Raw genomic sequence first — 24,118 nt, forward strand, 5'->3', positions numbered from 1 at the left:
GAACAGAGTGACCGAGAGATGAGGCATCATTGTGCTGCTTCTTGCATACCTGTGAAGCACAAAATGTGAAAAAAGTGAATATAGACAGAAATACAAATCCTAAAGTAGGTAAAACCTCTCCCACATATGCATGTCATTGTGTGTTTAGCTGCATGCTACATTTAAACACATTTCTCTGCACAAACTTCATCAATATACAAATACTGGTATATCTATTAGGAGACACTGCAGTTGCATAATGCCAGCCAACCAAAAAATCTATTTCTTGCTCATAACAGCATTTTTTTCTGTTATTCCATTATCATGGAGTAGAAATAATAATCTAATTAAGTCTTATATCTCCCTCTTCCTGTTGCTGTATAGAAATGTTCCTGACAATAATATTGTAATACACTTGAAACCCTTGTATAGGGTGATAAGTAAAATTTAGCTTCCCTAATTAATGCATAAATAACTACATATATACAAAATAAATTTCAGTTACAACCAATACCAAATAATAGCTTCACTGTGTTTTTCAGAATAATACCTTAATCTCTTCTTACTTAACATTCCCATCTATACCCTGGCTCGTGTAAAGATTATGTAACTCTGTTCCATGTTTCCAGGGACTTTTTATCACTTAATACATCCTAGTAGAATTGGAAAGTTGATATATTTGTGTAACATTTCCCAGAAGAAACATTTCAATTAGTAGCCAAGGTGACTGGATGATGTTATTGAAGGCGCATTATGATTTGTCACCAGTCCTCAGCCATATGTCACATAAAAGCCAAGGATTTCTTTACATTGATAATGGAGCTAATTTATGTTTTAGGCGTATCTGGAGAGCTTTACGTCTGTCTGAGTTTGTAAGAGTAAAATTTTATGTGATTGAATATTCCCTTAGTACCGTTGAAGCACACTTAGGTTTCTTATTCTGAACCTAATTATAAGCAAATTGTTTGGGTTATTATGTCTTTTTATTGTAGGAGATATAAAAGATTTTAGTCATTTCTAAAACATAAAAACCTATTGCATACAACTTAGCAAACAGCAAAGCTCAGGGCTCGGTCTCATTGTGACTTTAAAAAAAAAAAAAGAGACGAAAATCATTAGTAAGCTTACATAATATTATGTTATGTCCATGATATTTCTTTGTTTGGAAGCTCAAGAAATTCTGTTTCCAAACCATTTATTTCAAACAAAACCTTCCTATAAGAATAATATGCATGATATTTACCTTTAGAAGCCTTCTTCCTATAGACTTCAAAAGCCTTGGACTTAACCTGGGTGCTGCCACCTTGATTGAGATATCAGCAGGCCCAGAGTTGTTACTCAAGTTACATTCTACAGTATTCCCCTTTGCCTCTCACCTGGCAGCTTAATAAAGGTAATGTGAGGGAACTGGCCTAGCACAGACAGTAAATAGCCAGTTCGAAAAGATGAGAGGACAATTACGATTAGGGGCGAGGGAGCTTTGCTTGAGAAATAACTCTACATGGAGCGGTCACATTAATAGTTCAAGAGCAAGCATTACAAGTGAATAAAAGTTTTTTTTGGAAAAGAAAATCACTACAATACTGCAACATTTTTCTGTGCCTCTACTTGCCAATTTTATTTGAAAAATGGAGTCTCCTTAACTGTAACTTTTCCTGTGCCTCCTACCTTCTCTATGTGCTGTAGCCTAAATCAGTGGTCGCCAACCAGTGGTCTGTGGGAAAATTTTGTTGGTCCACAGAAAAATTTGGACATTATTTGCAATTTTTATGTTTTATTAATAAACAAAAAAAATATTCTAATAAATTCCTATATTCTGAATGACAATTTTCACCTTTATATTGCACTAAATTTACGAACTGTACTAGAGACAGAAAAGCAAGAGAAGGGCAGCATGACGTCGGCGTAGTCTTAAGTTGTATGAGGCAACCGTTGTGGGGCCGTAAGCTCCAGAATTGTTTCGATCGTTACAACAGTCACCCCACTCCGTGAATGCCGAATTTCATCCCGATTGTTATAATTTTTTTCTTTATTTCCCAGATGCTCTTTTAGGTAAGTATGACCTTAACTGTGTATTTTCTTTAACTTATATTTAATGGTATCAAATAGTTTAACTTTGATAACTATCATTTCTTATTTGGTCTTAGATTTGAATAAAATAAATCTATAAGTGAGAAAAAGCAAACAAATATTTTGCATTTCTTTAGTAATACCAAAGATAATGCAACTAATGATAATAGTAACAATAGTAATACTTCACTTAACCATGAAATGATCAATGAATCAGAGCCTCCACAGTCCTTGTCAGGCACCATTAGGAAGATCATTATTTTTCAAACGTATTTATCTTTTTAAAGAAAATTCATTATAATGGTCCACAGAATTTAAAATTTTGAATTTAGTGGTCCCTGAGGTCCCAAAGGTTGGTGACCACTGCCCTAAATGGACCGCTCTGCTCTGCTCTGATTCCTTACTATTTTCAGCTGTCCAGTATGACTGGGGGTTTATGAGGCAGATGCATTTATCAATTTTGTGCCTCAGCAAAATTAAATTATTGATTTACAAAAACATCATTTTAATGTATGTATACTTAAAATATGGGCGCTCCAAGACATTCATTAAGTGGCAGGGTCCTACCAAGTTTCAAGTTAAAGTCCCAAGTACATATGCAGATCTATAATATATACAGATACACAATTAAGGTTGTTCTAAATGACCTTTATGACAGTTTTATAAATGATTCTTGTACAGGCACACAGCTACTGCTACCATTTTTCTGTTCTGTTGAAAAATGTCTCCAAGCAGATATCATGTCTTCTACTTTTTAGAAATCTAGTAATCCAGGGTAAGAATTTTATGTGTAAGTTTTTTTGACTTCTTGTACATTTCAGGTGTTTGGAATAGAAGTATTTTTTCATGTGTTTTACTTTAGTGAAATATGCTGCCTAATCATCTGCAGCTAATAATTTGAAAATATTTGGTAAACTGATATAATTATTGCTTGTGCATCTGAACACAGAAAGCCAACAAAGCCAAGCATCTCATTTTGACAGTAACCAAGGTTTCAAAGATCAAAATGTTTGTTGATTTCTTTGGATTTAGAAACAAAAACATTTCCAGTCTTCCTTACCAATGCCAAATCCATTTTCCATGGACTGTTGGCAAGACACATTCCATACTGTTTGTAATCTTTTAAACATTGTTTTTCTTGTCAACGTCTTCCTTTTTTTTCGTTTGTTTGTTTTCAATTAGTTGCTTTTGATACTGATACTGTCACATGTTTTTCTGGTAGAATGGACCATCACCAAGACCATGTTTTTGATTTGTTTAAAAACCTTAAATAATATAATTTCTGTGTAACTATCTATATCTACATAAGCTACAACATGCAAAACACATTAGAAATTTCAGACCATGATTTTACCTACAAGTTTTAGAAGAGCTAGAGAAAGCACTGATGTCTTTTCTGGATTTTACAGTGATCTAAAATTAAACTTTTAATTTTATGAATATGTAAATTTATTTATAGCTAGTCCTTTTTGTTCAGCCATCTCTTGCACTGTGAAGCTTTCAAAATGTCAGAGTCAAGGGGTACATGTTCTTACTGGTAAATCTTCAGTTTTCAGAATATAAGTGGCCAGATATGTGTGGCAGGTTGGCACGATATGACAGGTATAGTTTTTCTTATCTTCTGATGGCACTGCAGCAATACCATTTTAGGGGAGTTTGCCACACGAGTCCCCCACTTATCCAACATTTTAATATACCTACAGCTCCCCTTTCAGGAGAAATTGGGATTCGAAGAACATAAGCTGACATTTATATGTGACGGGGCACCATGGTATGGTAGGAGTGATAACAATTTAGTGGTGGGGGGGGGGAGTTCCCCACTTTTTCTACATTTCCCTTCCCCTACTGTTAAAGAGAAATAGGGGTTTACAGAAGGTAAGTGGCCAGTTATGTGTGACACGGTAGCACAGTATGGCAGGTATAGTTTTTTGTATTTTCTGATGCGCCGTAGTGAATAAATGTACTGATGAAATGCAGTTACATTTACCTTTATAAAAAAAATGGGGTTCATATAGAGTAAGGGGATAGCTATGTGTGACAAGGTAGCATGGTATGATGGCTATACCATTTTAATAGGGAACAGGAGACAAAAGGCATTACCTACTGGCTTCCACATTTACAGTTTCCCACATCCCTCTGTTCCAGAGAAATTGGGGTTCACGGAAAGTAAGTGGCCAGCTACGTGTAACAGGCAGCTCGCCCAGCCGCTCAGTCCCTTGCACTGCAGCATCTGCAGATTTGACTGCAGGGGGCAGTGAGCGGCACTAAGCGCCTCCCCCAAACCAGGGTTCCATGGCACGAGGATGGGTTAACCACACCCCAACCTGAACGCAGCCTTGAAATCTTGTGAACTTTACACCACAGCGCACAGGGGCACCACACGCACAGACAATTGACAGTATCCTAATGTTTATTGCTATGAGAGTGGCCCCCAGGGGGTCCCCAACATGCAAACTCAGTTTAAGGACCCTGGTCTTGTAATAGCCTTGAAATGGTCTTGAAATGTGAAAATATCCCTGATTTGTTGTTAGGATTTTTTGCTTGTGACCCCGTATCTGGAAACTTGTTTGGTTTAGTTGCAGCTTCTAAGGGTCCCTTGTGTACCCTGAAAATTTCACATTTCTATGACAATCAGTGAGTGAGTGAGATATGAGGTTTTATACATGGGGATAATGACAGCTGCTTGACCACAGTCACAGCACTCATGCTGCTGCTGTAATTATCTCACAGTACAAGGTGTGTGGGGAGCAAGCTCCCTTTCCTGGCAGCACATTCTCATAGAAAAACATAGAAGATACGTGTGCCCCATCCCCCACGAGACAACAAGAAAAGAGGGAATGAGGGGAGGGCCGGATCTCACAGCTCCGCAGGCCGTAGGTTGGGCACCCTTGATGTATTAGTATAGTACAGTTGTATAGTTGTTATTTCTAGTGTTCGATTCGGCAGCTTTTCGATCAAATAGCCAGATATATATATAGAACACTATTAAAGTTTATGGGGGGGGGGGGGTTTTGGGTTTTTTTGGGACTGTGTAGAACTGCAAGAACAATCACGAGAGTGGAGCTGACAGCCCTTGCATCCCCAGCATAACTGTAGTATGTGTTCTTGGATAGAGATTCTCTACTCAAGAACACATACAGAACAGCAGTTCATCTGCAGTCACAGCTAATTGGAAGCACTCGCATGCCTCCTCCAATCAGCTGTGACTGCAAAGTTCCCACGGTGACTGGGCAGCACTTATCAGCCCGGTGACCGTGGGAACTGAACTGCAGATGAACTCTCAGTGGAGAAACTCCATTGATAGTTCATCTGCAGTCACAGCTGATTGAAAGCATTCGCGTGCCTCCTGAACACCAGAAACCTTTTACATTAACAGCACAAAAATACCAATCATTATGATGATTTGTGGGCTCTCGTCATACCATAGGTACACCAAATTTCAAACTTTTCAGTTTTCCATTTTTCCACTGACGAAGACACTCTACACAAGTTTTGCATACCATATGGGGAGCCCAATATTTTTATTGGTCCCCCAGTTTAATACCAAAATATACAGGATTTTGCTGAGAATATTCACTACAAATGTAGCAGAATACATTACGGTCATTTAAACAACTTCTTCTTGAAAAACTCATATTTCAGTACAAAAAAGAAAATGTATAATTAAAAAGAAGGCAAGTGATAGTTTCATGAAAATAATGCTACATTTAATAGATAAAATGCAAAACATTGGTGTGAATAAAGATTGATGATAATATGCTGTGTTAACATTTGTTGTTGGTAAAATTGTCTATTCTGATTCATGTATCACAAGAACTAGAGCCAATTCAATGAAACTGATGTCATTTCTGGATTCAGCATATCTGAAATACACTAAATATACTGCAAAATACTTGGCAAGTGAAAAAAATTTTTTTGTTGAGCTGTGTTTTCTAATCAAATGATGTATGTGTGCCTCAAACAGGTTGCTTAGCTCTTGGATGTATAAAGAAAGCTAACCTGTTTTAAATTTAGTTAGTTTTAGTTTAGTTGTAAAAGGCAACTTTGAGGGGTTTTTTTATGGCGCGTATCAGGCGGGTTTACAGGAAGTTTTTATTTTGATACATTTTTCATTGAAAGTGAAGAACACCCCTAAGTATCCTAAAATTGCATGTTGTATATATACAGAAATTAATTTCCCCTGAAACTGAGCAACCATAAAAATCTATTCTCATTAATGGCCTTAAAAAATCCTACATCTAGAGCACAATATTTTGTAAGGAAAGTGGAGAAGTTGTTAAGAAGAAATGTTGAGATTCAGTGAATTTCAGGTCCAGATACATAGGCAACACCTTCTGCTCCAAATTCTTGTACTCTAGTTTGCAGGCACCAAAAAAAAAAAAAAACTGCCAATGGTGAAGTAATTAAATATTTCCTAAAATAATCTTACCATTTTCCTTTGATGCTAGTTTGTATTGTATCCATTTCCTGTGATACATTTATATTTATTAGCAAAATGACAAAACTTTGCTCCCAGATATAGGCCATAATGTACGTGTTCCTTTACAAATCATCCGGAAAATATCAGAACAGAAATAAACTGTACTTTATAAAGTTGCAGGCTTTGCAGCCGTCCTGCACAGACTGGCACTGCTAATTGTTCATAAAGAGAAATATTGCTGCTCACATGACTGCACTTTATGACCCGGGGCCATTTTTTATCCGCTTTGCAAGTCAGAAGGCTGTAACTATACAGATGGACAAATATGCCGATACAGTTTGTCCTGATTATACAATAGGAATAGAACTGTGCCTTTAGGTGTATCTTGTAAATGTTTACTCTCTTTGTGTATAAAACACCGTCTGCCCCTTGCTCAGCTACTTCTGTACATGAAGATGTATGCTGCAGGAAATCACTGGTTGCCATGGAAACCTGCAATCTACATGTATTAATAGCCGTATTCAGCTTCTCAGGTGAATCTTCATTTTGAACCAAAGGTGGAGAGTGAATATTTGTACATATATCTTGTGTCATCTGTTTTAACAGTTCTAAGGAACATTTATGAAATAAACAACAATTTACAGATAACAATTGATCATACGCTATCCATATGTAAATCAACTAATTCAGCTGCTACATTTGTGGTGAATATTCTCAGCAAAATCTTGTATATTTTGGTATTAAACTAAACTATAAATCCAGTTGAATTAGTTGATTTACATATGGATAACATTGCATTGCAAACGAATAAGAAACATTGCTACCATTGACAAAATGTACCATCTGTACTCCTAATACTCATTGTTGCCAATAATTGCACTGCCCAAGTCTTGTATGGCAACCTGTTGGTGAATGAGGGGAATATACCGGTAGCACTTATACTAGAAAACTCTTAATGCAGTCTCCTGTGACGGTGTGGCGACAGTGCTGCACCACTCCTGCATTGGGAGCAGAGTTGCCACTTGCACAGGGGCTTTGCAATGAGGTGAGAAAATGTTGCAGGGGATGTGGTTGTTGGGTTGGGGCTGAGGAGAGGATCTGAATTGTCATTACTGATTGGCAAGCCTGTAACTTGTTATTCAGCACCAGGTCATACCGCCCACACTTTGAGCTGCAGTGTCTGGGACAGGAGACTGTGAGACAAATTAAGGAGTATTAGGCAGGGAAGGTAAATGAGGATTTGTGCATTACATAGATTTGGTGCTTGTTACGATTGGCATAGAAGAGACATGGTGTGTTAGAATGGGCACATACCAAACGTTATAATAGCTTTTATATTTGTTAAAAAAATATTACAAGCAACACCAGTGTTCTCCCCAGCCCCTTTTAGCTGGGCGCACCACCCGGCACTTTTCAGCAACCACCCGGCTGTTTTTAGGTGATTATCAATAAATTGGGTCACAATACTAGGGCTGCCACCCGCCTACAATTTCTTGCCACCCGGCCTAAAAAGATTTCTGTGTTGAGCACTGAATAATAACACAAAACATGTGTGTAAATATGTGTTAACCACCTTGCAGTTAAGCCCGACCTTCGCTCGGGCAAAAAAAAACTGCAAGGATGGTTAAGCCCGAGATTTTGTACATCCATACTTACCTGGTCCCCCTGTGCTCATCCAGCGTCGTCCTCCATCGATCATCGTCCGCCGATCTCTCCAGCGTCGGGTGCCTTCGTCGGGTGACAGCGGGACCGGTAAGAAGCCGGCCGGCATCTTGTGTTCCGCCCGCCGGCATCCTGTGATCCGCCGGGCCAGCGGATCACAAGATGCCGGCTGGTGGAACACAAGATGCCGGCCGGCATCTTACCTGGACCCGCTCATCGTCCCACGTCGTCCTCGTTCCAGCGCCGGATGATCTCTGCAGGGAGAAGCCGTCCGGCGGAGAAAACAAAAACCGGACGGCTCCTCCCTGCGTGCGTGATGACGTCGGCGCGTGTGCGGGAAATTCAAACTGAAACTCATTCATTCATTTTGTATTGGATTCAATACAAACTCCTGTATTGAATCCAATACAAAATGATTCAAATAAATACAAAGTATATAATTGGTAAATTCAAACTGTCATTTTGTATTGGATTGGATACAAACTTGCGTATCCAATCCAATACAAAAAATAAAAAAAAAATAAAAGTAAATAACTTGGAAATTCAAATTTATATTTTGTATTTGATTGGATACAAACTTGCGTATCCAATCCAATACAAAATAATTCAAATAATTACAAAGTATATACCTGGTAAATTCAAACTGTCATTTTGTATTGGATTGGATACAAACTCCAGCATCCAATCCAATACAAGAAAATAAAAAAAAATAAAATAAAAGTAAATAACTTGGAAATTCAAATTCTTATTTTGTATTGGCTTGGATACAAACTCCCGTATCCAATCAAATACAAAATAATTCAAAACAAACTCCAATAAATACAGAATCAAAGTTTTAAAAATTGCCACACTAGGGAGGTGTTTTAGAATAATATAGTACTTTACAATATACAGAGTTACTGCTTTTTCAGTATTTATGATTTGTTTACATTGCTGATTTTTGTGTTTTTCCTTTAATTTTATTAAAAGTAATTTTTTTTTTTTTACATGATTGTGTGTTTCAAACATTTTTTATATTCATATTATCTACTAGGACCCCTGTTCGGACATATTTCTGTAAGTTACAGGTATACAATTTAAAAAAAAATTTCATGAAAAACAGTGGATCACTTTTGGTACAGAAATCTAGACCTCAGTGTAACGCTCAGGTGGTTAAACAAGAACAACCAATGTGTGTGCCATCCTAAAAAAAAGCAGAGATGTAAACATGGGAAAACAATTCTATGGGTAACAAAACAAAATATCATACTTCAGTGAAAGTGGCTGTGACTAAATGGTTTAAAGGGCTTTTAATAAATCTTTAAACACATTTTTTGTTGTTTTAAAATGAGAGGCACAGGATTAAAATCCAAGTCAGATCATTCAGCTCCCACGTTTTTCCCTTAATTGCTACATATAGCAACCATGTATAGCAGAAAAAAAACAATACAAGCTTCCTTTCTTCACTACTCTTAAACAAAATAAACCTTTTAGCTAGAATTATAATAATGGTTATTCATGTGCTGCAGTTTTAGCAATGCAGAAATCTAATATTTTGTATACTAAAGACATTTTGATATCTTACTGTATACTGAAGACACTCTGATACTTTGAACAAACTATGAAAACTTAACAGATTTTGAGTTTGCTATGGTACAAAAGGTCAGATCAGATGAGACATCAAGTTCCACGAATCAGTCATCACAAGACATTTTACATTTTACAATGTAAAATCTTTGACCACAAGAAAGCTTTGACCTCTGTTATCTTTGACAAAATTGTACCGGGGTTGGTATCCTGTCTGACAGCTGAGACTGTCTTGGCAAAAATTTTTTCTGACACCATTTTTGGTCTCCTGAGCTTGTTACCCACTCTTGCGTTCAAAAATCATCCATCATTTTTCCTGGCGATTTATTGTCTGACACTTCCCAATCCTCTTTAGAATAACAGCTTTTGCAACGCATGGTGTAATTTAGGCTATCAATAAGGGGTAGCTCCTCAAGGCATTAGATTTTCTACTGGGTAATGAAGGACTTGGCCAAAGAAATGCAGAAAGCAGTTGTTCTTCCCAAAGTTCCTGACTGTCTGATGCTATAATGTTTGATGAGCCAGTGCCTGCTCTGGTTATTGGTTACATGTAATTAAACGTTTAATTCTACTGATTTCCTTGGGCTGGTTCACACTTCCACTGTTCAGCACTATTATACTAGAAGATCATTAAAGGGTGGTTGTTTATATTTATATATGGTTCAACTCATATAGTACAAAATAAGAGGGTTTTTTTGTCAAGAAAAGATGAGTTTACTTATGATAAAAGTATGGAAAACCATTCTAGAGCAATTAATACATTTCTATACAGAGTTCAATTGCCATTTCCAAAATGGTTTATTTGTGAGAAGTTAACCCCACTTATTGGAGGTTAAATGGTCTATTCTAGAACATAAGAGCAGGTCTTGGTTTCTGGCGTTTTGGCTTATTTAGCTTTTTCAGGGGAGATCAAATCTCATAACAATAACTGTAGCAAAACGGATATCAGTGTCATACATTCAATTTTTGCATATTTGGTAATACATATGGTATTATGGTAATATCTAATATTTATATTATAATGGTCCTATATAAACACATATTAAAAATATAAAGTTAATAATATATAAAGTTAATAATAATAAGACTTAATTGATGTCTGTTTATTGAAAAGGGTCCCCTAGATATTACATGCCTAATAATATTCACATATTACATATACAATAATGATTAAAAATTCTAAGCCAGGGGTCCCCGAACCCTGGCCATCTGAGAGGTGGGCCGCGGCTCTGGCCGATGCACCCCCCCCAGCCGGGTCAGGAGAAGGACCCCACTTGGGAGGCGCACCGGCCAGAGCTGTGGACCACATCTACAGTACGCATAGCAGGCTCAGGGCAGTGGGCAGGTTGTGCCTCTGAGAGTGGGCAGGTTCTGGCATCATGACATCACTCTGGGGGCACTTCTTGCCCTTTCAGTGACACCTGGTTCAATGTGCATGCTCCGTCCGGAGTCCATGCATTTAGTGGTCCGCGAGCTTCAAAAGGTTGGGAAACACTGTTCTAAGAACCTTTTTGGTTTTTCCACATGGCTATATTTTAAAACCTCTTTAGACCCTTATTGACTGAATTATGTATGTGTTTTATTTATCTGCTGGGAGTTTAGCTGTAAATCCAGTTGACCTCACATCTAATAAAGGGTCTACGGTCTTACTTCCGTAGCTTCATCAATAAAAAAAGATTGATTTGCTTGTACAAAGTTTCAACAACAAGCATCAACTACCACACAGTTAATTACATATTAGGTAAATGAGATGATGTGAAAGAGGATACATACATTATATTCTGATTGTTTCCCTATTGTAATCTTGTGGAAACCGCAGGCAAAGAAAATCCATGTGAAATAATTACTGAGACACAGAAGAAACAGTAGTTTTTAAATGATGTAAACCTCCTTCATTTAGATGCTAGAACACATTGCACACATTGCATTGAACTAGTAGTACCAGCTGCCTCATATAGATCACCATATTTAATGCTTCTAAATATATCTCAGCTTTCCTACAGGCTTTCTGTGAAGCTGTAAAAATGACTTTGCTGTTTAACTTAAACACTTTTTAGATATCGTTGTCTGTACAGGACAAATGTTTGCTTTGGGCTCTAACAAAGACCTGTTACATACTTTGATCATAACCTTAAAACTATTTATCATACCTTATGTTAGAAGATCAATGAGTTAGTTGTCTGTTCTCTGCTCAGCAGCTCTCAGCATCCCCTGCTTCCCTTTAGCCATGCATCCTTTGATGTACTTTTTAGCATCCCCAACACATACATAAGCTGTGAGCAGCTCAAGGGGATTGTAGGAGTAGATTAGTCCCGGGCTTTTTTCTGCCCTGCCATCACCTGTTCGGACTTTTTACCCTTTCTGCTCACTGTCACCAGTTGCCTGTTGTAGTGTTAAGTTTGGCTGATCTGTGTTTATCTGTTGGATGTACTGTTGCTGATTCTGCCTGTTTCCTGACCTTGTGATTGTATGCTGCTTGGACTGACCTTTGTCTGTGGCCCTGACTCTGCTTTTTCTTTATCATTACTGTGTTATCTGTGGGCCCCTGGACCTCTGTCATTTCTTCCCTAGACGCCATCCTTTGCGCACAGAAGTCCTTGGGCAACCATGTACTGGGATGGTGCAACTTGCCTACCGACGCTTCAGTGTCAAAGTGGTCAGTAGATCCAGAGATGTGGTTTGTTAAAGTACTATAAATGTACTAAACCCAAATCTTTTTGGGGAAGGGTTAGAGAACACAGTTTTAGTATACAATAAAATTAATATTAGAGGCTATAGATGACAATATTTACATACATACCGTGTGTTTTGTTTTATTCCCACTACCCCTTTATCTGTGTCTAATCTTCCCTTTATGTACTATTTAAAACATAATATGCTTATTGATTTTGCTGTACATACAATAACTTGGAATGTTACAAAGTAAATTGATCATAATGCATAATAATTTACTGCTAGGTCAAATTAAAATTGTATTAACATTGTTTTACTCTTGTTTTCTCTGGCTAAGGTCATATCCAGGATGCTGTATTGCAAGAGAAGCTGGAAAGAGAAGATAAAATTCAGGTGTCTCTAGCTGTACTCAAGCAGGTACGTACACCCATATTTCACAACTGGTGTTTATTAAATATATGTAGATTTTTAAAGGTAGCCCTGACCTTTTATCACCTTTTATTTTATTAACCAATCTAAGACTATCACTGACTATTGCTATTGATACTGCATCACAAGACTAGTTTTACATAAGAGGAGCCCATAGGTACACAGTTTAGTACTAAGCCCACCCATCTGCCATGACTAGTTCAATGAGAGTAACTCATTGTTTAATTAACTAATTTTTATTGGTTAAGATGGGCAGAGCATAGCTTGAAGTCTATTTGGTCAAGCACTTAGGAACCATAAATACTAGTTTTGGAGCGAAAACAAAAGAGAACCTTGGGGACAATACAGGTAGCCCCCAAATTAAGGACGTCCAACATACAGACAACTCCTAGATATGAACGGGGCTTCCCTGCTCTTTCATGTGCAGGACAGAGGCTTGAGGGGGGAGAGGGGCGGTGTGCATGTCTTGCAGAATACATTTTTTTGCTAAACACAGCTGAGACTGAGCTCTTCTGCAAGCTCTTGTAACTCTTTAATGACCAAGACAAACTCTACAGTTGTTTCTTTTTGCATCAAAGCACAGCTTGCTCCAAAAGTTAATGAATGTGTAGGCTTCATAATTTTTTTTTTCTGGCTTCGTTTGTGATTAACTCACAGTGAGGATTTCATGCAGTAACTAACACCACACTGCCTAATAATATGTTGAGACAAACATCTGTCCTAACTGCATTTATTAAAAAAATGTAACCTGATCCGACTTACATACAAATTCAACTTAAGAACAAACCTACAGTCCCTATCTAGTTTGTAACCCAGGGACTACCTGTATATGTAATAGCAGAGACCCTCTGCGTCCTGATTCCTAACAGAGATTTTAAACATTTGCTTTTATGTTAACCTTAAATAAAAATTCCATTAGCTTGACAACCAAGCAGCCACCATTTTCAAGAAATCTGCAGCCCCCATAATGTCTCAGTACACATTTATATAAGCCTATCTATATCAATTGTTATCACACTAATCAATCAAAATCATAATAAATATTATTTTATAAATCCAAGATGATTCTCAATCTGTGGTACTTTAAGTTACAGAATGCTGAAGGCTGAAGTTCTGTTGGAGTAAAAGATCCAAGGGACTGTTTAGAAATAGTACATATTCATGCACAGCATCTGCTGACATGTGTTTAGTACAAGTGTATGTGTCCCGGGCAGTGCAAATTGATTGGATCCAATCTCTGTCTTATGTATGCATCAACTAAATGGAGAGTATATATATTTATGTTCATTTTTGTTTCCAGACTTTGAGATTGGATTTACTGGAGTGATCTCTTGCTGGAGAAATATAGATATATAATGAGTATATATAAATGTTTTCTAAACAATGCAGTAAAATAAAATTGTCACTTAGAATTTACTTGTGTGTTGTATGGAAATAATGGGGTTTATTTTCAGGATGCAACAAATTTTTTTTTTTATATTTATATATTTATAATTATATTTATTTATTTATTTATTTATTTTTATATTTTGCTAAAATCTGAAGACTTTTGCACATGGTACTATTTTTTATAAATTGTAAATAGGGCTAATACTTTCAAGGTACTCTTAACTAAAACGTACTTTGGTAAGTTAATTGAAAGTCCATAATTCTTTCTCAAAATGCTGACTTTGTTCCCTGTATGAGTCATATATAGAGGATCAATATTTTTAATTTTAGACTGTAAATAAATAGTATTTATGCTATTTTAATCAGCAGAATCAGTTAGCTTTTCTATCACATTTAATTACCTTATTAAATATATGTGCTGACAGACTGACCTTATGGTTGAGGAAGGACTGATCGAAATTTTGTATCTAAATTTGCCTTCACTGTGTACACTCCGTATGGCAATCAGTATCATAATTTGCTGGAATGTGTTCTAATGCAAATGTATTTGTGTTTTAAGCTAAGCAAGATGCTCATACATGTTTTTCCAATGTATGTAAGTGTGCAGTGCTAGAAAGATTTGTATCACACATGTAGGCAGGAGGACCTGGTAATAATGTATAAGCCATGTTATCTTCCATCAGGTAAAAGATATTTTAAAAGGATCGTTACGTTTCAACCAAAGCCACCTTGAAGCGGAGGAGAACGAAGAGATAACCATCACAGATGATCACTATTGCTCTAACCTGCGAAGAAAAGATGGCCTCGCCAAGGAAATGCAGGAAGCGCCAAACCACAAAAAGGTACACTTACCTGAGGTAACTATAGAGGATATATATATTCTTTATTTATTATGACTAGCATTAAAATGACACTGATTTAACATATAAAATATATATACAAATATATATTATTATATAAAATCCTGCATATTAATTTAATAATTACTTCTGTGCTTACATTTTCAGTTGTCAGGTGGAACTTTAGACTCCTTTCCACATGTTTACCTGTCTGTTATTTTCTGCTTAGCTGAAATTAGAAAGCATGATAACAAATAGATTTTATGAATCACTCTCTGAATTCCCTTGAGTTTAGAGTAGAGAAGGGTTAGAATATCTTGTCACGTCTTTTATTGTGTTCTCACTTTTTTGTGATGATCATCATCACCAGAATCAAAAGTGATGGAAAATATAAACAGAAGGTCAAGAAAAATTTTCGATCGGGACACTCCTTTTGGTGATAACTGTCTAAGAATTGATTTCCCCTCACATTGGAGGAGTTTCTTTTTACTGTGTCTCTAGGATAGAAATTCAATAAAAAAAAAAAAATTAAAACAAATGGGTTTTAACTATTCCCCACTGTATCCATAATTTTAAAAAAATGGCTTTAGATATATATAAAATGTACTCCGTAAAAAAAATGTATGCAAACTTAACATTACCGAATGGCCAAATAATAAATACAATAAAAAAAATGTGAAAAACAGTTTCCAATAGCAATCAAGTTGATGAATGAGTACAAACTGTGTATATAGGCAGTTGAATAGAATATATGTTTTATGCCAAATGTGCTTGTACTTCATTTCTTCTCATCTCCGAATTCAGTCAATGGTAGGTCTAACCATGTTTTATCATTTTTTGTAGTAGTAGGTAGATTCAACTGGACTTGTTCTTGAATAGTTAAAGATGTTTCACAGTTCTCAAAGCTACTTCAGTGTTGAAACGTCTTCGACATTACAATAACAAGTCCAGTTGAATCTGACTACTACTACTAGATATACAATGACCTGAATAAATGAGAACCTTGTGACATGTTTTATCATGTCCTTGTAACAGTAGATACGAGGCTACATTTACCAGAATCCCTTTAGAAACCATGTGGAGGCTGAACCTGTGGTCACCGGAGGTAGGTGGTGAGCACGTCAGTCTGTTTATAGGAAATTTAAAGGCATGAGAAGTCCTGTAGCTGGACAGTTATGAGCTAGCATGCCTATATAATGGCTTTTTGAATGTGTAAAGTTCAGTCGAAAGGGTGATACTTTAATATTGACTACTAATGAATGTTTTGAGAATTGTGGCTTTAGTTTGGCTTTACTGTAACATTATAGGTGATGAGAGTGTGTAGCATCCTTGCATGGTGCACACTTATGGTTCAAACAAGTTTTATTCAGCATACAATATTATGTCAATACTCCAAGCCTGTCCTTTATAAAGACCTATGGCCTGGTTTATCAAGCTCTCCAAGACTGGAGGGTGAATGTGGAATGAATTTCTTAAAAATAACTTTCTATTATTTGGCAAGTGTTTTTAATCCTTGACCAAATCTATTCCAGGTTTTCTGGTTCACCCAGGTTCACCTATGATAGTCTATCTTCTCCAGACCAGAGCCTTAAACAGGTCCATAATGTTCTAAATTTTCTTCCCGGTATTATATTAAACATAACAAACATAAAAGCTGTTCCCGTAATACCTGGACACTACCTGGTAGGGGTCCTGGATCATTTAAAATGTTTCTGCCTTCTGAGGTTATTTTTTATGTATTATCAGGTTGTACTGATAGCTGTTTGATTTTGAATGTGAGAGGGTATATTTGTCTGTAGGCATATCTTTTGGTTTCTGTAAACACCATTTATTTCATAGGTTTTTTTTCTATTTTTCTTGAGATTTGAAAATACTGGGCTGTTTTTTGTGTTTTTTTGCCCTTGATGGCAGAACCTTAAACCTTATTCCTTTCTTTTTTGACTATTTAAGATAAAAGTGATGGTGTATTCATACAGCCAGAGATCTTTGGCAGGTCCTGGTAACATACAGTAAAAATCCCTTTCAGCATTTACTGAGAATAGAATCCAGAGTCGTGCTTCTAACATAAGGTAGCTTAATGGGAGCAGTCTGCCCTTTTATAAAGACATTAGAGTACATTGCAGATGGCAATATCAGGAGGAAACCACTGGGCACACAGCAGTGTAATGCTATCAGAATAGAAAGGTTAAGAGTAATACTGACATATTTTTTCTGAAGACAGGCAGCAGCAATTAAAGGTATACAATAATCTATTTCAACCTGCTACAGATCCTTGACATTTTCTGCCCACCTTCAGTTATTGGGTGTTCCCATTCTTTCAGTCTATTTATTTGTAGTATTAAATAAATTATTCATTTCATAGTGACTGAGGTTCCTTCTCACTATAGTTGTGAAAAGTATGCAGAGCTGGGACAGCAAAAGAAAAACATTTAGAGTTTGTATGACGATACACAGATAAATAGAACACTTTAAAATATGTCAAATAGGTACAACAACAAAAAAAGTGTTTGAAGCCCAACTCCATCTAGAGGTTTTTATTTGTGAATAATAAATTACAGCATCCAATTTACCAAATACACATTTTTTAATACAATGATGTTTATAAAGCCATCATGTTTTACAGCCACATAAATGTGTTGATTTTGTAAAAAAAAAAAACTGTTATTGGAATAAATCTGTATTTGGACTCAAATATTATGGTGTAGCACTTCAATTTTAGTTTCATTCATTCTTATCACAACCCAAGAGGGTTGTGGAAATCCTTTGGTGTGTAGAAGCTGTCAGCCGAATATTCAAATTCTCCACATTTTCATCACATACTGTTGGATAGTAATAATCTAAAAAAAATGACTCCCATCGTCTATGCTATTCTGTCCTATTGTTCCTACCCTCTTTCCTTGTATACCATTGCAGGGACAGGAAGTGAATTACCTAATGAAAGAATAAGCTCTAATGAATTCTACCAATTCCTCACTGTCTTTTCGTAGTTGAGCCTAGAGTCACACTTTAAGTCACCACTCATTATACAAGTTACCTATAAAAAGCAATGTGCAGTAAGACAATGGCACCATGTAGACAGAGTTTGGCAAGTTTCAATGTGTTGATTGTTATTAAGTAGTCCTTGATCTTGAACAATGGTAGATGTCAAGAAGACATATGGCATTATGTATAAGGTCAGTATCTGGAAGAGCTACTGCAAGTTCCTCTTGTCATCATTCATTTAGTTAACAGCAGAGGAGACTGGGTGAGAACATGCTTTATGTCATCATGAATTTCCTAAATCTGAGGAGGGCTCAATATTTGACCCCTGACAAATTTACGTCAAGACTCCACATTTCAAAACATACACCATGTATAAATCTGCTTGTGGTTTGTTATTTTCCTTTTTCTTGCTAAACCACATCTGAATTTCTGTTGATTCTATGAGCTGTATGTCCCCAGATCCTTTGGGCAAACCTTTAATTTATCCTTGGATTGGTGCCATCATTGCACAGCTGGATCTTGGCCAGTAAACCTTATTAGAGGCCCTGGAAGCATTATTCAAGCAGAAACATAAAATAAATCAATGTGGTTTTCACAAAGCGGCACAGTAATAAAATATGTTCTTTAATGGGGTATTTTAATGAGATTTTTCAATTTATTATTTTTTCATCTTCTGAAATTAGAAAGGCATAAGAAGCTATAGTATCATAAATCGACAGTGTACTGTCTTCAAGGATTATGTTTCGTAAAGTTACAAAAATAAAAAGTTAACTGAAAACAGAGACACAAAGTTGTAGTATGTTTTGCTACACAAGGTGGCCTCTTTAAGTATGCATCTGATATACTTTAATGAGATCCAGACTATTTGTTGTAGACAGGAAGAGTGGGAAGAGCTATGAAAATGAACAAAAATAGAAACTCTTACTAGTTTTTTGCCTGCAGTTCCTCTTTGTTTTTCCAGAGGATTTTTTTGCTACAGTGCTCGCATTGGACTGTTGAGTGGAGAAGACTGCCAGGAGGGCTTGCTGTAGCTCCCACCACACACAAACGTTTGTTTGAAAATTTGATAAAGTAGCCATACTCAGAGGTATATAATTTATGCATCAAGTTATATTGTACAAGACAATACACCAACCTACTGAGATCTTTATGTCCTGATGCATTATTCTTAGTCATAGGGATCAGAGGATTCTGGTGGGGGTCATGTTCTGCCAGATACAATCAAGTTTGATATAAATGATGAAAACCCAGGAGCACAGCTGCATTTTCGGATTCCATTGCACACAAAGTTTGCAGTTCAGCTCAAGTCATGTACAGAAAAAATTATAGAAGCACAGCATCCAGTTGATTTAGATAATTACTACTTTACCAAAGGTGTGAGAGGCCAGGTCTACCAACTAATGGTAAAAGACATACTGCCCTTCTAGCTAATTCCAAATTTGCCATATTGCTGTTTTATATCTAAAATTGGCATGAGGGTAAAATTACATTAAATGCAGTCACACGTCAAAGAAAGACCAGTGCTTACAAGAATGAAACTTTATAATGAAGATCATTAAACTGTATATATGAAATAATGTATAGCTGTAACATTACAGACGTATTGCTGTTTGTGACCTGATTCCGAGGTGGGTCTTACTTAGCTTATCTAACTTTTAATCATGTCCCAGAGAATTCTTACATCATCATGCTGCCATAAGATAGAACACATTTCCCGCTATCCAGTACACAAACAAAAAGAGGCTAATGTCCGTGAGTATCTTTATAAACACAGCTTCAACATCACAAATAGAGAAATACCAATGGCTGCACCTAACAGCAACAACTAAACAAGCACGAATCTGATTTCAGAGCCTATTTAGTGCATGCAAACAAGACATCAACACAGTACAGCTAAGGAACAAATATGAATACAGCTTGGGAAGCTGCACACATATACTGTTATTAAACATTGGGAAGCTAGTGAGGTTTTTCATGTCCCATAATTGGGTCCTGATTCATCTTAAGGTTCCTATAAAATACTAATTTTAGTTTTTCGGTAAAATGAAGGCAACAGAACAGTGTCTTTTTCATGATTAACTAACCAATGATTTGTGGCATTGAGGTACAAATACATTAACAAGTAGCAATTAGCAATGGGTACAACAAATACAATTTACCCCCAGTATAGATTATGTGCAATGTTACAGTATTGTAAAACTTTTTATTTTCAGATGTGTTGTCCTTGAAATATGTCAGTGAATACAATTTTAATTGCAATCTTGTAGTTAATGTGGGTTGAATAGACCTTTGACCGCCAGACACTGCTAGTAGCCTCTAGGAACCAGAGATCTTCCCAAACTGCAACGTGGATTGGCAGCACCATTCCAAAACCGTCCATGTGAACCAGCCCTTAATCTCCTTAATGAGCACAAGTATGGGCAGTATTTACATTAGCAGATCACATTTATTTATACATAAAAATACGACACTGTAGATTCCTTGGAACTTTAGAGAGGGCCTGACACTTTTTTTATTCAGGCCAATGTGAAATTTTTAAACTAGTCTATCCCACATAATCTCAAACTCATCACATTATCAAACCATTCTGTTTCTCTAGTGGATGTCTCTTGTTTCTAGACCAGAGTTTCTCAACCAGGTTTCCTCCAGAGGTTGCAATTAACAGTTTGAGCCTCTTGGATCAGTTTAACTGATACCAATGATCTTTTTGGCTATCTGTAAGGGTGGCATTCTTTCCTTGGGCCAGCAATGTACGAGGCATTCTTCTTACTGACCACCACACTAATTTACTGTGAGCTGTTAGTATAGTAATTATAGTAGGGGTTCCCTGAAGCCCTGAAAGTTATTTCCCAGTTAAAAAGATCAAGAATCATTGCTTTAGACCATGGGTCTATACAATGATTAAGTGTATGCTAAACAGAGTCAGAGCTTCAACAGGGTTTTGACCTGCTCACCTACTTTATGTTTCATGTTTTGGCCTGCGGATTCCAAGGTTCTCAGACAATTTTTGCTGAGAAACAGAGCATCAGAGGATTGCGGAGAAGGTGAGTAGACGTGTGCTTGTTCTAGGTCAGTGGTTCATTAAGTATCAAAACAATACTAAGAATAATATTAGTTTCTAACCAACAGGTTACCCCTATTTGAGTTCTAGGAACAAAGAACCTACCAGGCAGGGGAATCAGTGCAATATATTTAAATCATTGCTTTTAAATATGTCTATGAATGGGCCACCACATTTACTACAGCGATGCATGGATATGTAGAAAGGAGATGATTCAGTTGGCAATAAAGTTAAATATGTATTTATATTCTGCAGCTCAAAATGGTGATTTCCATTAACAAAGTGACAGCCACCATTTTGAGCTGCAGGATGCATCTCACTTTGTAACAAGAAACTATCAAGATTCTGTAGAATTTGGATTCTGAGCACCCTTTCCAATCATTGGCAAATACCATTCTACATAACCTGGGATTCCTTGGAATGTGGATTCTGAGCACCCTTTCCAATTATTGGTAAACAATATCTGGGATATTATCCATTTGACAATGGGGAGAACTATATATAACGTTTTTCTAAACTTCAAATATAACCAAAAATTCCCTACAGAGGCATTGAACCAATTGGAAATCATTCCCCTCTACTCTCTATTGTAGGCCAAGTAACCTAAGTATAAACAGCCTGTTCCTCCATACACCATTCTTCCATACTACATTTCAGACGCATCATCTTGCTAGTTTTTCATCACTATGACAACAAGCGTCACAATTGTACCCCTGAGGAAGCCTAAATGGTGAAACGCGTCGGGACAAATATTTGATTAAAACGGTTCATTTCCTATATGCTAGAAGCGAATTGTATATTAATATCTGAACTCTGTGATGATACAACAAAGTTCAAGATATTCATGAACGTATTTTTGATGTAATTAAGTATAATGTATAAGAATATAAATACATAATTACCTTTATTGCCAACTGAATACCCGTCTCCTTTCTACATATCCACGTATCAAAATTTATAACAGGGTGGCAACAGTAGCAAAAACCTTTCCAAATACAAATTAGAGAGAGAGAAATATTAAAAAAAAAACCTCATCTTTCTTTACAGCTATGCATGGTAACCTGCATACCATACGTTAGTGCATGCAGTGCTATTTAATATTAAGGGAACCCCAACATGAATTTGTATATTTCACCTCTAACTTATAGCACTTGTTCATTCCTCATTTTAGGCACAAGGTGATGATTCTGGAAGTTCTGAGAGCCGGCAATCTGATGATTATATTTTCATCTCCAAGGAAGGTGAAACCAGTAGCTGCAATCCAAGCTCAGAGCTTGCACAGAATGAACCTACACAGAAACACACGGATCCATCAGACAAGAAACCGTCAGTTCCATCCAACCCACTAACCTTCTCAGACCCTCTAACGAGTGGACACCTTTCTTCTGGCAATCTCAGTTCAAGTCCTGATGACGACAGCAGCAACAACAGCAAGGATTCTGACTTCACTATTGTTAGTCCACTAGACATTTAATGGTTCTGCTTTGTTTTCCCTTTTTTTTTAAGATACTTTGTTATAAGCGGGATGCCCTTCATGTATTATAATATATGTAGGGAGTAGTTTTGTGTGAACAGGAGGATGCGCCCCATCCTGTTCATTTATGCAAGCTGTTTTAGCGGAGCACAAATAACAATAGACATTACAGAGAATATAGCCATTGTCATGATTGCCTTATGTATACTTAATACTACTGTACTGTATGCCTGCTGGTGTCTTCAAGGTTGACCTAGCTTTTTTTTTGAATTAGGATTTGGTAGGGTCTGGCTCTTCATCTGTGGCTTTTTCCACTGGCAGAGTTAGATAGGGCTTCTGATACTTCAGTAGCTAAAGGAACAAGTTGCCAAACAAAAGATAAAAGTGATGCCCACTGCTTATCTGGGCAATGCCATACAGCTACCCCCTTTTCCCTTATTTGCAGTGGTGGCACCCTGCTGTTGTGACAGGCTTACATCCGGCCAGTTTTACAATTGCTGACCACCGTTATTTTTTTGTGCCGTTATTTCAGACTTAGAAAGCTGGTGGTGCTGCAGTTGAACTTTAGTAACACTGCTACTGGCACTGGAGTAGATCACTGGCAATTAGAACCAAGAAGCTCTGTAAATGTAACAGTAGAAGGTGTAGAGATAAGGGTACTTTGTATTAATAATGTCTTACTTGCCTGCATTCCACTGTACCACTGGTCTGTGCATGTTTTAACCTGGATATTGGAATCCCCCTCAAAATACTGCCCAGTACCTAGTGGAGCATAAAAAACATGCTTGAAAGCCAAGAAAGTGCATTTACCTTAATGTAAATCAATGGCAGTGTAGGCCAGAAATATATGTTAGTTTTAATGCCAACCCTAAAGATGATTCTCTTTGGTTCCCTTTGCTGCCCTGCTGCTTTGATCACCTGGGGTAGCTAAGTGACACATTTAGTACTTGCAGACAGAGTGATCATATGCATCGCTGCAGTTCCTCCCATATGGCAGAGCTGATGCTGGGCACCTAGTGCTGTTTCATGGTGCTAGGTAGAGATTATTTAGCTCAGTATCAGCTCCTGAAACTGGCAAACACAACAGTTAGGGGGAGCAAAGAGAAAGCAAGAATGAGCAGCTACTGTGGTCTTGATCTGCCGTGCTTGTGCAAAACATAGGTTCATTTTAACTTCATTAAACTACGGGACAATGGAACAGAGGAGAATAATACCACTCAATGCCTTCACCTCACTCCTCTATGCTATGTTTTGTCTTTTTATACAAGCCAGATGTGACGGATAGTTCCAGGTAAAATGCTACTGATAAATTATCTGATATTGTGATGCCAACACAAGCCTATACTGATAACTAATAAAAATATCTCAACCCTACTGCATGTGTGCATTTTACCAAATATCTCTGTTGTACTGTTTTAGTAGTAAGAATATACTTTTTATGCCAATTCTGAGAAAGTTTGGTATCCCATTGTGTGTAACAGGCAGCATTAAAATATAATTTTAGAAGTGGTTTATCAGGCAATTTTTTAGAACTGAATAGACTGGGTAATAGAAGTCTGTGTGCTCAGGAGCTT

At 36.9% G+C, this 24,118-nt stretch overlaps 1 protein-coding gene across 7 annotated transcripts in view; it reads left to right on the top strand.

Moving 5' to 3' along the window:
• Positions 1-23,918, top strand: part of TBC1D5 (TBC1 domain family member 5) — a 307,439-nt gene extending 283,521 nt beyond the window's left edge. For 6 of the 7 annotated variants that reach the window (XM_072412436.1, XM_072412441.1, XM_072412439.1 and 3 more), the window contains 3 exons: positions 12,708-12,787; positions 14,872-15,045; positions 22,242-23,918. In XM_072412436.1, coding sequence (XP_072268537.1) covers positions 12,708-12,787; positions 14,872-15,045; positions 22,242-22,544 — 557 coding nt within the window. In that variant the 3' untranslated portion in view covers positions 22,545-23,918. The remainder of the gene's footprint in view (positions 1-12,707; positions 12,788-14,871; positions 15,046-22,241) is intronic. The other variant, XM_072412442.1, reaches the window with a different exon arrangement.
• The last annotated feature ends 200 nt before the right edge of the window (positions 23,919-24,118 follow it).

This window comes from Pyxicephalus adspersus, chromosome 5, assembly GCF_032062135.1.
Source record: "Pyxicephalus adspersus chromosome 5, UCB_Pads_2.0, whole genome shotgun sequence".
In the NCBI taxonomy this organism is placed as follows: domain Eukaryota; kingdom Metazoa; phylum Chordata; class Amphibia; order Anura; family Pyxicephalidae; genus Pyxicephalus; species Pyxicephalus adspersus.